This window comes from Cydia strobilella, chromosome 1, assembly GCF_947568885.1.
Source record: "Cydia strobilella chromosome 1, ilCydStro3.1, whole genome shotgun sequence".
Taxonomy (NCBI): Eukaryota; Metazoa; Arthropoda; class Insecta; order Lepidoptera; family Tortricidae; genus Cydia; species Cydia strobilella.
Window position 1 is genome coordinate 27,152,079 of NC_086041.1, and position 15,707 is coordinate 27,167,785.

Genomic DNA, 15,707 nt, shown 5'->3' on the forward strand with positions numbered 1-15,707 from the left:
GCTCCCGCTCGGCGGCGACGGTCGCCGTGTGACATGTACTCACAGTGAGCGCCCGCATCTGCCGCTGCTGGTCCAGCATGACGTGCTTGTCGAGCGCCGCGTAGATGGCGTGGTGGTAGCGCAGCCGGAGCTCCCGCTCGGCGGCGACGGTCGCCGTGTGACATGTACTCACAGTGAGCGCCCGCATCTGCCGCTGCTGGTCCAGCATGACGTGCTTGTCGAGCGCTGCGTAGATGGCGTGGTGGTAGCGCAGCCGGAGCTCCCGCTCGGCGGCGACGGTCGCCGTGTGACATGTACTCACAGTGAGCGCCCGCATCTGCCGCTGCTGGTCCAGCATGACGTGCTTGTCGAGCGCCGCGTAGATGGCGTGGTGGTAGCGCAGCCGGAGCTCCCGCTCGGCGGCGATGGCTTCAGCACTGCCCGGCGCGCCTGCGCCTGCACCTTCCTCGCTCGAGCTCGCCTCGCCGATGCTGCCGACAAATATGATACATCAACATTATATCCATTTTCTGGTCGGATTCCATTATGAGGTGTTATATTAAGTGCTTTTTCTTTGCGTTGAATACGTTTTCATAGAGTATAAAAAGTGTGTTAACTCACATATTCTTGGATGAAAGCTTCTTGACTAGCTTGTTGCTGACGTACGCCGACAGCGGACGCTTCTCCTTGTCGAACTTGCGTCGCAGCGCGTCGAGCTTGCGCGCCAGCTCAGAGCGCTTCTCCTTTACCACCTTCAGCGACAACAGTGCGTCCAGCGTTTCCGATACGGGCTCCTCCGCGCCGCCATTCGATTTGCATTCTGGTGTTTCTAAAAATGATCATTGATGTCATCAAATCTGATCATAAATAACACAGTAATACAACAATAATTAAAATTTTCAAATTGTAATAAGGAATTTATTCTACAAGTTCTTAAATAAATAAATAAATAAGTAAATCTCAGGACCTCTTTTCAGCTTCGTCACGCTTATATTCCACATTATAAGAACATTATGTGTATTGAATAGGTCACAAAGCTGTAGTTGTGTGATCTAGAAAAGGCAGTCGACGGTGATTATTTTGTCACATATTCTCTGAAATATTTAGCACCTTAGAAAAATAATTGGTAAATCATAAAACTATGATGCACTTATATATGTAGGTATAAAGTGACATTGAAGAATTAGAATGAATGTATTCGCTGGTGAGATACCGTCGGGCGGGTCCTTGGGCTCGGCGACCGGCGGCGGCGGCGCGGCGGTGGTGGCGGCGGTGGCGGCGGTGGCGGTGCCGGCGGTGGCGGTGCCGGTGGTGGCGGCGGTGGCGGTGCCGGTGGTGGTGGTGGTGGTGGTGGCTATAGTGGCGGCGGCGGGCGCGGCGGCGACGGCCGGCTCGGGGCACGCAGGCTTGCTCGGGCTGCCTTCCATTGTTAGCTGCGACTTCACCTGGTGTACCGATTATATTGTAACCTTATATTGTACCAGAAACTTACAGTACTACTACTAATCCTAATTAGAATAGAATAGAATAGAATAGAATACAACATTTTTATTCAACATCACATGAAATGGCAGAGTTAACAGACAGCGTAGTACATTTTAACGTAATTAACGTGAATAAGTGACACGGAACCTAAGAGTTACAGAAAATATTTTTTTAGATATGTAGATCATTGATATGTGTTATTGGTGTTGAATTCTCATCAATTCCAAATTAGAGTTCATTATGTAAGAGTATTTAGATTTACCTCAGAGTCGCGAATTCGAATCTCGCCCGACTTTTTCATTTATTTATAAGCTTCGTGGTATCGTTTGCAAAAATAAATTAAGTTATAAATCTAGGTAATAGGTATCAATTCTTACGTCACTCCAACTGTATGTATAAACATTATCTCCTGTGAATCATGCCTCCGCATGATTTGCATCAATACGCCGGCAGCGGCAGCAGCATAAACAAAGTGTAAAAGGCGTAAAATAAGTATAGTTACAGGAGGGTAGGTGCTGGGCCGGCGCGGCTCGTCGGTGCCGTCGGTGAGCACGGCCAGCTGGTGCTCGCGCTTGTCCAGCTCGCTCTGGTACTTGATGGGGTTAGCCAGCGCCTCCGCCAGCTCAGACAGCTTGTCCGGCACGTAGTCCTGCAAGTATACGACAAATGTTACAAATCCCGCAAAATGACTTTGGCAAGTGCCATTATAAACATTCGATTTACATAGTCTCTTCTTCTTTCCCTGTTCCCTTTATTTGGGGTCGTGCCTTCTCACTCTTCTGCGCCAAGCTACTCTGTTTTGGGTTGTCTCTTTTGACATCTGGGATCTTTTGAGGTCTTTTTCTATGTTTGACCACCAGGTGGACGGACGGCGGCCTGGGCCTCTTAAGTTCTGGAATTTTTAATGCGACTTTGACGACATGATCATCACTACGCCTGTTCACGTGGCCGTACCACCTAAGACGATTTTCAGTGATTCGACTTACATAGTAATTATTTATTTATTTAAGAAACAAACAGCCTTTTATAGTTATACATAACACTGGAAGTTTGAAGAAAAAATATTTTAACATCATGGTTAATAAAGTTTCTACAGAGTAGACCTCGTAAACGTGTACCTTCACACAGTTCACACTATCACTGCAAACTCTATGCAGTGTAAATATGTCAATTATATTCCGACATTAAATATTAGACAGATGGTGACCTTGACCACCACCCGCAGGAACAGGCTGGCGAGTAGCAGCAGGCCCAGCTCGGTGCGCAGGTTGACGTGCCGGTAGCACACAGCCCACTACTCACCTTGACCACCACCAGCAGGAACAGACTGGCGGCTAGCGGCAGGCCCAGCTCGGTGCGCAGGTTGACGTGCCGGTAGCCCGGACACAGCCCACTACTCACCTTGACCACCACCAGCAGGAACAGACTGGCGGCTAGCGGCAGGCCCAGCTCGGTGCGCAGGTTGACGTGCCGGTAGCCCGGACACAGCCCACTACTCACCTTGACCACCACCAGCAGGAACAGACTGGCGGCTAGCGGCAGGCCCAGCTCGGTGCGCAGGTTGACGTGCCGGTAGCCCGGACACAGCCCACTACTCACCTTGACCACCACCAGCAGGAACAGACTGGCGGCTAGCGGCAGGCCCAGCTCGGTGCGCAGGTTGACGTGCCGGTAGCCCGGACACAGCCCACTACTCACCTTGACCACCACCAGCAGGAACAGACTGGCGGCTAGCGGCAGGCCCAGCTCGGTGCGCAGGTTGACGTGCCGGTAGCACACAGCCCACTACTCACCTTGACCACCACCAGCAGGAACAGACTGGCGGCTAGCGGCAGGCCCAGCTCGGTGCGCAGGTTGACGTGCCGGTAGCCCGGACACAGCCCCACCACGGGCAGCACGCGGTGTCCGAGTAGTCGTCCGCTTTCCTCGTGCGCCGCGATCCGGATCATCGCCAGCTCCGGCAACACCACCTGGCAATACATCGGTTACATCATTTACATTGTTCAAACCGTCTGGATTTGTCAACATAAAGTGTTAAACGGAAAGTCAACAAAATATCAAAAACAGCTTGCAGTTCCACGGCCCGTGAGATCGGATGGGTCCAGCGCGATTCTTGCTCGTCTGTCATAGCGTAATACATAGGAAGTGCAGGTGTGAAACATGGTAAGGGGCGAATAAAGGTGGTAAAACAGGTGAGACCGATCGCCCGATCGCGACGACCCCTGAAACCCTATTCTCGTACAAACTGCCGTTAATCAATGCACCACAGGCAAATGTCAGGTCAACTGGGAATACCTTTTTGAAGACAAACGGCTCCTCTCCATAGACAGGGTTGATGCCGTTGTTGGGCGCGACCCGCGTGCGGAACTTCTTGCGCACCGTGTCGGCGGGCAGGCCGAACATGTCCACCTCCACGTAGGTGCCGCAGCGCTTGTCCGTGAGCAGCTGCCCTGACAGCACGGTCACGGACAGCGAGCCCGCGATGATGCCGTCCACGGTGCTCTCCGCGAACGGGTCCAGGCGACGGTCCTAAAACAAACAATGGTTACGTGTGATAGATGTAATAGTACATTGTGCAACGTGGGGGGTAAGTGTAATTTTGCAAAGACTCGAATTTGCAATATTCTCACCCCCGGAGTTACACACAATGTTTTTCATCACACTTGCGATCGCACTAAATTTTAAGCGAAATCATTCTTAAATACGGTGACTTTACAACATGAAGTTATACCCTAAACTGGAGCGAGCTGTCACTTTTTTTGCCATACTAAATTGAACCTTATCACCGAGCCAGAAAGGTGTTCGTACCAGACTAGAGAAAACGGTCCACATGAGATAGCAAAAGGGGGTCGCGGTGTCCCATTCGCACATGTTGCCAATGTTAAAAAGATACCATTTTGGTAGTATTTATATCAATAACTACTAAAATTAAATACCTTCTTATATTATTTAAGTGCTATATTCAGAGTACGGTTCTGATATCTTTTACGTAATTTGTAAATAAGTATGATGTCAATATTATTAACTGATTTAACCAAGCATGTGCACAACAAAAAATACATTAATTTTAATATGGTAGACATTGAACTTTGAATATTAATTGGTATCCCAAACTTGATGAAGAAATTTTCAAAATACGTGAATGGCGGCGCTCAGGATTAATTTGCGAAATATAGTATAAAATGGGTAAAAGATGTTGTGTGAAAGGTTGCAGGAGTGAAAGTTGTGCCTCAACTATTCAAGTTTACGATATAAATACAAGACAACATTGTCAAACTCATTAGGGTGACTATGATGTCGGCACGATGTGAATCGGTCTTACAGAATTCTTATTACCTACGTACTTACTTAATGTAAAAATAAGTTTACCTAAATAAGTATATCTTTATTTCGGCATGTTTAATTATTTGGTTGACGTAATGAGAGCTATATCATTGCCAAAATGTAAATCCAAAGTCTTTAAATATTACAGACACATTTTATACATAATGTTTAGTTACTGAATCGTTTCAAACTATTTATATATATATATATATGTATATATATATATATATATATATGTATATATAATCGATTCTATATACGTATACACATTTCCGTCAGTACACAGAGGCGGCATTATTTGAAAAAAAAATGTTGCAATCAACTACGATGACGCTTAAAGAATAGCTGAAGTGTGCGAAAGAGAAGCCATCACGTATATGAACATACCATGAGTGCGAAAAAGGCAGACTACAAATGAAAAAACGTGACCATTTTTGAGTTCGACATTTATTTAACGGCTGACATTTATTTATAATATAGTTGGTCGAGCAAATCTTGTCAGTAGAAAAAGGCGCGAAATTTAAATTTTCTATGCGACGATCTACATTTCGCCAGGCCTCCTTCACTCGCTCAAGGCCACGCGCTATATGCCTACCGCTCGGCGTATCGTCGACGATACAACCGACAGAGGGCCGCCGAACGCCCGCCTGAGCGCTCGCACCGCACGTTTCCCGCGCTTACGCTTCGAAATGCCGAAACCACGTAATTATTGTGCAGAGGATGGGTGTAAAAGTCAAAAAACAAAAGAAAATTTGTCGTTTTTTTTTTTCATTTCCGAGAGACGAGGAAAGGTGAGTAGTATTTTAAATCTATCTTTATGAATTTTGTCACCATTTATTTATTTGAACATTATAAGTGTTGTTTTTAAATATTTGATTGACTAATAAAAAATATGGTTGATTCGCAACATTCGTTTTATTACAATAATAACATAAGTAACAGTACAACCCTAGCGCATTCTTACGATGACGCGTTGGCACGTGACTCGCACGGCGAGCAAGGCAGTCTCGACTCTTTGTGCGCGTACTTATGGTACATTTCTTCTCGTCCTGAACAGCAGGTATTATTATTAAGATTTTGTAGGCTATTATAGCGTAGGTATTTTCGCTTTTGTATGGGAATGATGTATCTGTTACGTAGTAACTATTTATTAATCTGTGATTTCGCGTCTACATTTTTAGGGTTCCGTACCCAAAGGGTGAAAATGAGACGCTTTTCCTCAACCATCCGCCATTGCTACTAAAAACAAATGAATACATATGAGAGTATATATGTTTATAAGTGATAAGCAGATTTTTTACGATGCCTGTTTTTGCGAGATAGCATCTCGAACATATACGCAATACAATAGAAACATCAGCATTTGGCTTGCTTAGCGTCTAAAGGTAAATATTTGCATCATAATTACACGATCACGTGATCTTGTGGCGGCGGGGGGGGGGGGGGGGGGGGCATAATACAATCTTATATTTAACTTCTCACACCTAATTTATTATGAGTATTATGACATTTCGTGATTTTTAATCCCACTTGGTCGAAAAATATTTAATTTCATGAAGGTGTACTAAAGGACAAAGATCTATTTTGTTCCCGCGGGATTTTGACAAAAAAAACCTGTAATTTTAATTAATATAACTCCCTAGGGAGTTATAGCTTTTTAAGTAGATACTTGGTTCGTATAAATTAGCTCCTAGCAGGGAAGAAAAAGGCCCTTTCTGAATAGGTGAATTCCTTTCTGAATACATTCCAACTTATCCTAATATCCCACAAACATATGACTTTGCAACTGCCCACTTTGACTTCTCATGTGGACACACTTTTTGGCCCGTGTACTCCATCCGGTTTATTAAATCTACATCCGTACTTAAACAAACATTTGTCCGCCATTTTGAAATTTTTTGGCAGTTTAGGCATCGAAGGCACACCATCGGCATTCAGCCACAATTGAAAATTGTGTAAAAATATTTTAAACTGCTATTTAATTTATCAAATTATTATATTTAAACATAAACAAAAATATTAAGTTATAAACGTCTGTATTTTATAAGTAAAACTCATTTGTACCTAGTAGTAGTAGTAGTAGTAGTAAATCACTTTATTGTACAAAACAAAAATTGATAACATGAAATTCATATAAATTTAGGTACAAAGGCGAGCTTATCCCTATAAGGGATTTACCTAGTTTATTCATATGAAAAAGTAACATAATTAAAAAAAAGCTATAACTATTAAGCTATAATTATAAAAAAAGCTATAAGCTAAATATAATTTTTCTCAAAAATGGACGGCAAAGTCGACGTTGCCGGTTAAAAAGTAGGTCGCGAAGTGCGTAGTTTATGGTCAGTCAAAAAATTCAAAATTTAAAAACATTGCAGTCTCGATTTCGGGACTGCAATGTTGCATACAAATTCCATTATTTGTCGAGTTCCAAACTTTTTAAAAGTTGAAGTGGCATATCAAATGAAGGCATAGGTCCATGAAACAGCCAAACAGATGATCACTACAGACAGATGATACTTATTATTATAATGTTGGTACCGCGACTATTTAGGTGTCTCAAATAGGTTGGCGTATTTTCAGCAGAAAAATACACTTCTATTTTTAATTAAAAAAATAAAAAGGCGGCAAAGCAAATCTTTTCACTTTTTTCTGTGAAAATATATACATAAGAACGTTGCTTCTGTAAAATATTTCTATTATTGAGAAAAGCACTATATATGACTCGGCTGGAAGGCTACTTGCTGGCTTCGGATTCAATTAAACGGACTCCCAAGGTCGTCCGTTTAAAACGAATCCTCAGCCAGCAAGTAGCTACTTCCGAGCCTTGACAATAATGTACTAATGCGCATGCGATAGATAGAGGCAGGCGGGTCAGTGTACAAAACTCCTCGTGTTAAGCGTTCTTTATTGATCAATAATAATATATTTTTCTATCAACACTTGCCTTTTTGACATGAACTCGTTTTGAATTATCGTTCTTATTGCTGTTGTGGTAATTCAAGGTTAATCAAAACAGTGACAAATTTGACAATAAACCTATATTTATAATGTTCATGTTAGGTATGCCCGCCAAAAATATGATTGGTTCGCAATATTCGAAATAAAAATCTTCTATGTAAGTTGTATCATCTGCACAAATATTCATTAGCTTTTTTCTAGTCGCGTTTTGATTTGCGACTGCACCTGACAAAACACTAAACTTAATTATTACGCCGACTGGTTACTACGAGACATATTCATTGGCTCATTGCCTTGTTTACGGAACGGGCACGAGTTATAGCGAATAACGAATCACCTTCCTGTCATATTTAAAAAAATAAACCATTATAACATTAAGGTGGAATAATAACGTTAGGCTAAACGGGACAGAATTAAAAACTGTAAATAGTTTTAAGTATCTAGGGCACGTTTTGACAGACAGACTAAAGGACGATGACGATCTCGAAAGACAGCGGCGGGCCATAGCGATGAGAAGCAACATGTTGGCGCGTCGGTTTGTTCACTGTTCCGACCAAGCTAAAATAACTTTGTTCAGGGCGTACTGTCAGGCGTTCTACACCAGTCAGCTGTAATACCATTACACGAAACGATCGTTCAATAAGCTTCGAGTACAGTACAACAACGCGTTTCGTGCAATGTTAATACGGCTACCGTGGCGGTGTAGTGCATCTGGCATGTTCGCCGTGAACAGAGTAGACGACTTTTACGCTATAATGCGTAAAAGGCAATGGTCGTTTGTCGGGAGAGTGAGCGAATCGATGAACAGCATTGTTAGCGTAGTGTACGCAACCTGCTACTGTATGAGCAAGGCCTCTGCTGCAAATATTTAATTAGTGTTAGATTAGGTAATAATTAGTTTAGTTTAGTTTAGAATAGTAAAATTTAATATAGATTAGAATGTATAAATTAGATTAATATAATAATTATTCTTAATGTAATGGGTTGATACCTAAATAAATAACTTTTTTTTTTTTTTTATAAACTGTGTCTACATATAGCCGTGTATAATCTTTATTTTTGTGGGACATTATTTCCTGATTTTTTGACAGGCTTGCTCAGAAACCAAGCCTATTTATGTAAAGCTATACAGGGTTTATTATTATTCACAACGACGGGACTTAACCGCGTAAAATAAGTTTTAAAACTCGCGCGCCTAGAAGATGTTGATGTCAACTTTAGCTGATCTTCTCCGAGACCACGGGGGCAACGCCGTCCTCGAAACGTCGGAGGTAAATTTAAAACTTATGTTACGTGATTAAGTCCCGTCGTTGTAAATAATAATGAGTAAAAATCGTGAAAGTTTAAATCAGTGTTCTATACAGGGTTAGTAATAGTATAAATGAAATTGTTACCTTTCGACGCATAAACTCCGGTTTGAGCAAGTAGCCACAGCGGCGGTTGTACTCGAAGGTGCCCAGGTTGAGCTGCATCGCCAAGTCCAGCGTCTGGTAGTTCAACGCCACCAGCTGGCAGCCCGCGTTCCAGAACACCTGGCAAGTAACAAATATGTATGAAATCGTGAGCCATCGACATCACGAACATCTGCAATGGAACCAAGGTAATCGATATTACTTGTTATGGGTACTTAGTTCTTGAGTGCAAGAGATCAGCAGACGAACGCAGCAACGGAAGGCCTAGAACAAGTTGGACCGCGCCATTATTCGCGTCTCCCTACGTCTTCCTTTCAGAACACAAAATACGCGCACATACTTACCGCGCAGAGAGCCGGTTATCATACTGGATGAAATACTCGTACGCACGTCGCTCCGATGTGCGAGCTATAATACCTACAGTTGTACCAAGAAAAGTCTCTAACCATTTTTATAGCATGTTCCGCAGTGCAAGTGTTATTAATACGTCATAATTTCATAGAATTTTGACGTTTAAAATAACACTTGCACTGCGTGTGCTATCAAAATCGTTGCAGACTTATCTTGATCTAACTCTACGTGCATAGCGTTGTCTCACTTAAACATCGGAGCGACGTGCGAATCGCACTCAGTGTGATAACCACCAGAAATCAATTTGCGCGCTATGTACAAAAATCTAAACTGACTTAACAGGCGCAATTTAACACCATTGAATAATGCGAAAGATGGTTCTATCTTGTATCAGTGTTATATTATAAATAATACTAATGTTACAAGTAGTTTTTAAAACGTATTTGTATAAAATAATATCTTGATTTTATTTGATAATGCAATAATATTTAGGCAACTTGACGTGTAAATAAATGTATACAGTTTATACCTGTGGCATAAAATTGGACGAATCGAAGCGCGTGCCAGCGGGGTAGACTCGCGACAGTTGGTGTTTGTTATAATTCACGAACTCGATCGGTCGCTCTTTCAGTAGAGCTGTTGCTTGCTTCTCATCGAATGACGACATCTCGTAGAAACGACCTTTTTCTGTAAACAAATAAGCGCTATAAATATCCGAACTTAAATCACTGTTTATGTTTTGGGTATTTATAAATGTTCGTTGTCATAAAGAAGTTAACCTTCTGCAAAGTACGCATACAAATCTTTCGTTACGCGCACACAACACAACATGAGCTGTTGAAAACAGAGCAATGGATTTCCTATGTGCCGCTTGCCGTATTCACTCTTGTATTCGTTGCCGGGTCCGGTTTATGTACAATTCACATCAAACGGATAGAGTAGGTGCGTGACTTTCTGGAGTCATAGGAATTTGAAATATGCGCTCGCGTGAATGTAGGTTGCCTGTAATTCTAGTAGGACGCGTTGGTCTGAATCGTACATTATAAGAGCTCTCGTGCTGGTTTGTGCTGGGTTCCTGTGTAAGTAGTGTAACTAAAAAGGCATTCTCACTGTCCGCGCTCTCGAAGGAGCTGAAGTGCACGGGCTGCACGTAGTTGACGAGCGCGGAGATCTCGGCGCCGGCGTGCGTCTCGCGCGGCTCCTCGCCGCCGCCCTCCGCGAGGCCGACCTCCTCCTCGCCTGACGAGCTCTCCGACTCCGACGATGATGACGATTCTTTCGAACTCTGTCGCACGAGCTGTAATCGACGATCTAACATTAACACTCATTCCGACATCGACACTATAAGCGATTTTTTATTGTTAACCGTGTACTTAATTAGTTATTTTTTGGAAAAAGAAACTCCAGCAAAATAAACTTCTCTCGAATGTGAAGTTAATCCGTGGCGTGGCCCGGTGAGCTCTTTGCATTAGTGCCTACTTTCACAGCAAAATAATTTTATATTGCGACATTTGGGAGAAAATATGGGATAGGTATTATGTTGTACAAAAACCTTTATTATTAATAAGTTAAGATATAGATAGAAAATAAGAGAAAACTGAGAGTTGAGTTACGTATGTATAGTACTTATATGTTGCAAGTACATACACTTCCATGAGACACGTCTCCATTGCCCTGCACGGGGGGCTCGGGCCTGGCCTCGCTCTCCTCGGACGCCAAGGAGTCCTCTTTCTTGTGGTGGTGGTGGTGTTTCTTTTTGTTCTTAATTATAATCTTATGACGAAGCAACAATGGTGGCGGTAGCTCTCCTCCTAAAATTGCATTTTACAAATATATAATTCAAATTATTCATTCTTATCGTCAAGTATTAAATAGAAACAACGACAGAAAATTTAAGTCACGGCGAATCGATTAGCATTATCACTATAGCAATTGTAGAATGTTATATCGAGTATCACTTTTAAAAGACAGTTATAAATCTCGTGCTTTAACATTACAAATACAAATCAAAGGTCTCTTTGAAACCAAAATATGACTAATTAAACCAAACTTTTTTTTCTTATGAGCAGATGTTTATGATCTTGAAAGAATGTTTACGCGTAGCAGAGCAGCAACTAGTATTGGCATTTACTGATCTTAAAAGTCCATCCTGTATAGCACAGTATTATCATTCCTACAACATTCTATATGACATTTTATAGTTTCATAGCACCTGCACCACTAGGAAAATAAATGTTTTTATAAACTAGCACAAGACAACTATTCAAATGCTACGGCTTTGTTTCATTTCAAAAAATGTAATCTCGCGGTATTACAAGAATTCATTCCGAAAACGTCGCTTTAAAATAATATCCGTAGTTGTCCTCGATTCAGACCTGGGCTTAATAAAGTCCGTGTTTACATAAGAAACATTCTGAATATCATGGAAAATAAAAACGACAATTTATGGCGGACCTTTTGAATTTTCCAGTTGTAAAATGAAGTTCGGATTAAAATAGCACATCGACAATTGTTGCTTGATTATATAGTGAGTTAACCTATAAATAATAACCGCCATCAAACATAAGATACATTCCAACGTAATGCATAGTTCATATAGAATTGGTACGCACTAGAAAATTTTTATTTTTTAAACAAACGATATAACAAAGTTATGAATGGTGAATTTTAAATAGTAATGTATTTAGCTTTTAAATATGTATAAATAAATAAATAAATCTCTGTTATGTAAATAATTACGAACTTTTTTCGTAATGAACCCCATCATATTCTGCACAACACTTTTGTCGACATTCTTGGCGTGTTGATCCCATGTAGATCGCAACGAATTGATATCCTGGACAATTGGACTAGTCATGTTAATTTTTTTTTTATGATTACCCAGGAGTTTTCGATAGATCAAAATTGGGACAATTCGAAGGATTCATCTCGCGGGGTATGTAATCAACCTGATTATAGGTATACCATGCCAGAACTTTTTTGAGTAGTGGCAGCTGGCTAAATCAGGGCAAAATTTCACGGGACTGTTATCGGTTTCTAATAAATGGCAAAACTCATTTCTCTAAGCACTCTTTAATATAAAAGTCCGACTTCATTGTTGACGATGTAATAAAACTTTTCGTCTCGCAACTTCAAATTCCTTGCCATATCATTTTTTTTTTGGGAACCTGTCAAGTTTCACGAACTTATATTTTTCGGGTACATTTCCTCTACTATCGGCCATATAAGACTTCGAACCGAGTAGTTGATTAAAATCGAGTTTTACATACGTCTCGTCGTCCAACAACAAGCAACCTTCGAATTTTATCAAAACTCGGTCGCACAATAGTCGAGCTCGTGTTTTAGCTTGTTGGTTCTATTTAACGGTCCAATTTGAATGTTTAATTGCTTAATAGCTCTTAATAGCCACCTCTGAAGCGAATCATCTTTACAGTACTACGACATTCTATCAATTTTCGTGATAAATCGTAATCAGGCAGTGCTGGATTTTTTTTGACTGACCTTAGGACTGTTTGTCCAAAATCTTATAACTTGTACCAGACCTCAAATTAGTTTGTATCTTCCTGTTGGCGGATAGAGTCTCATTGCAACGTTTTATAACCCTACAAACACTAGTTTTTAGCATCTTAAGCGACTTTGCTATCTTCGTCCCGGACCGATAAGAATTTGTGAGGTATTTGTGCACGATCAATCTCTTTTTCTCAATTTCCATGGTCGAAAACTTAAAAATGCTTAAAGCCAGCAAAATAATATTTTCACCATGAATACTTTGAAGGTTGGTGATTGAACTGTAATTGTCAATTTTTTTCCCGCCATGAAAAAAAAACCAACTAATTATGTGCCAATTCTATATGAACTAGGCTTTATTTAGAACCTCGTTAATGGTTTAACAAGGTTTCAAATGATCTAATACAAATAAGACACGGCACTAATGCCGCTATAAAATCGAATGTAAATTTGTATGATTAGAGTTGTGCCCCGCAATACTGCTAGGCCAGTGAAGGGAAATCAGAATTTAATTAGCATTTCTAAGATATTATCGGTTTTAATCACTGGCAAGGTGTGAGTTTACTTACTTCTTTATTAACTAGAGCTGCTACTCTTTAGAACACAAACACGTTTTATTATCTAGCTTGTAGCACAGTTTCTCCGGTATGTAGCGAAAATGCATCGTAGAGGCGTAACGATATTGTCCTATCAGAGCTTGATGGATTAAATACACTGCTTATAAGTAAACTTAAAAATAGATCAAGATCGGCGTATCCCTTCGGGCGTTACGATACCACCTACAGACAAAAAGAAACCCCCTTGTATATACCCAAAAATGTATCGTCCTACGCACTGGCGTCGCATATCACAAAAAGTATTATATAGTTAAAAGTTTTAAATTTCCCCTTGCTGACCATTCATAAAATACCAATGACTGAGGACCACGAATGGTAAGGTACATGAAACCGCTAGAAAAGAAGTACCTACCGCGTAAACAGGTAAACAAACGACGCCCCTCAAGAGCTTCAAAAAAAAATCCCATTAGTGAGATTGACTGCAGCGCGAATAAATCAGCGTAGAAACGAACTATTTCAATAGCGCGGTGCAATCGACGCGGAAACTTTCCTCAATGCGAAATTCTTTAACCTCAAACTATACACTGTTGGGGTAAGGTAAACCTACATGACTGTATCGCGTACCTATCATAAAAAACTCGAAAGGAAATTGTTTAATATTGAAAGGCATCTCAATTAAACATTAATTTGAAAATACTTAATGTTAAACACTTTATGAACTATTTATGTGTCATGTAGTTTGAACAAAAATATTTTATAATAGAGAATATGTAAGTATTTTATGGATGGAAAGACAACATTGGAATGCATCGGTAATCGATCGAATTTATGTTTGTACACTCAGCTTCAAATGTAACTAACCTCAAGGAAAAAATCGTCCTCATTGGTGTTGAGAAACTATACAAGGCGACCCACTCAAACTATTTCAAATATGTCGTAATGATAAAGAAAAATAATACGGTATCAACAAAGTATAGCACCTCGAAATCCTTCCAAAGATATGAAATTTGGCATGTATGTTAATTAAAGGTCCCTTTTTCATGTCCACACTATTTGACATTTGGGGACCTCGAGGAATCGCAGCCATCTTGGAAAATGTGTAGGAATTTGCGTTATACTCTAAATATACGTTCTCTGTGAAAATATGGTGTAAGGCAACATTAAAGCTTGTTAAATTCTACACAAAAAAGTCCTAGATATTTTTGCGGAAAAAGTACATCTTGTTATAGAAAATAATAGCTGAATCCAGATTTAGCGTTATACCCTTACAGGGGATATTCTCTTAATAGGAAACTTGTAGGAATATGAATTCCACTTTTGTCTATACATTTGTACACGTTATGCCCCAATATCAACATTTTACTCGACTGCGACTTAAACACAAAGTAGGGTTATGGGTTTAAATACTGATAATCAGTACACCCTGTAGCTCCAGATACTGGACGGATTTTTTAAAATGACATATCGGTAGATTCCTCTTGCCCTTCGCAACCTGTTTACACTTGTTTTATTAAAGGAAAATCAATACAGCCGCCTCGAGAGGATGGCGAATATTAAATCATATTTTTACTTCTAGCGCCTAAACTATTGAGTGGATTTCAATGAAATAGACATCAGTAGATCCATAATTGGTACACGAGTGCTATGCAATACAAGTTTACCAAAATAAATGAAGGAAAAATATTGCAAAAACAGATTTTAGGTCTTAAATGGGGTTTAAACAATAGTGACAGTAATGAAATTTGACACCTACAATTTCAGGGATCCCTGTTTGCGTGTCATAAAATTGGAGCTTCGAGGACCACGGGGATCAACGCCATATTAAAAAGTATAAGTCTTTTTTGGTTTTTCTGTTGTGTATGGCGAAACAAAAGCTTATTAAGTTCTACACAAAAAAGGTAAAGAACACCATGTCCCTAAAACGGAGCTTTCTTCTAGAAATATGGCTCAGAAGTCAAAATGTTATACTTATCATCTCCTACTAGAATTTTATTTTAAGACGGGTCAGAAAAAAATACTTGTATAATTTTTTTACCAATTTTTGGAACACAAAAACATTATCTACTTAACCACGAAAAAAAAATTCTGTGGAAACTTGTAAGCTTCTGAGCCCTATTTTGAGAAAAAGGCTTCG

The 15,707-nt window shown here is 40.5% G+C and overlaps 1 protein-coding gene across 1 annotated transcript in view; it reads right to left on the bottom strand.

Moving 5' to 3' along the window:
- The window catches only part of LOC134744272 (1-phosphatidylinositol 4,5-bisphosphate phosphodiesterase classes I and II), a 98,368-nt gene that overhangs the window by 6,618 nt on the left and 76,043 nt on the right, over positions 1 to 15,707 (bottom strand). Inside the window, exons 9-18 of the mRNA XM_063678025.1 lie at positions 11,157 to 11,320; positions 10,620 to 10,806; positions 10,039 to 10,196; positions 9,141 to 9,278; positions 3,760 to 3,993; positions 3,258 to 3,434; positions 1,967 to 2,113; positions 1,193 to 1,424; positions 601 to 808; positions 302 to 470 (exon numbers count right to left, since the gene is read on the bottom strand). Coding sequence (XP_063534095.1) covers positions 302 to 470; positions 601 to 808; positions 1,193 to 1,424; positions 1,967 to 2,113; positions 3,258 to 3,434; positions 3,760 to 3,993; positions 9,141 to 9,278; positions 10,039 to 10,196; positions 10,620 to 10,806; positions 11,157 to 11,320 — 1,814 coding nt within the window. The remainder of the gene's footprint in view (positions 1 to 301; positions 471 to 600; positions 809 to 1,192; positions 1,425 to 1,966; positions 2,114 to 3,257; positions 3,435 to 3,759; positions 3,994 to 9,140; positions 9,279 to 10,038; positions 10,197 to 10,619; positions 10,807 to 11,156; positions 11,321 to 15,707) is intronic.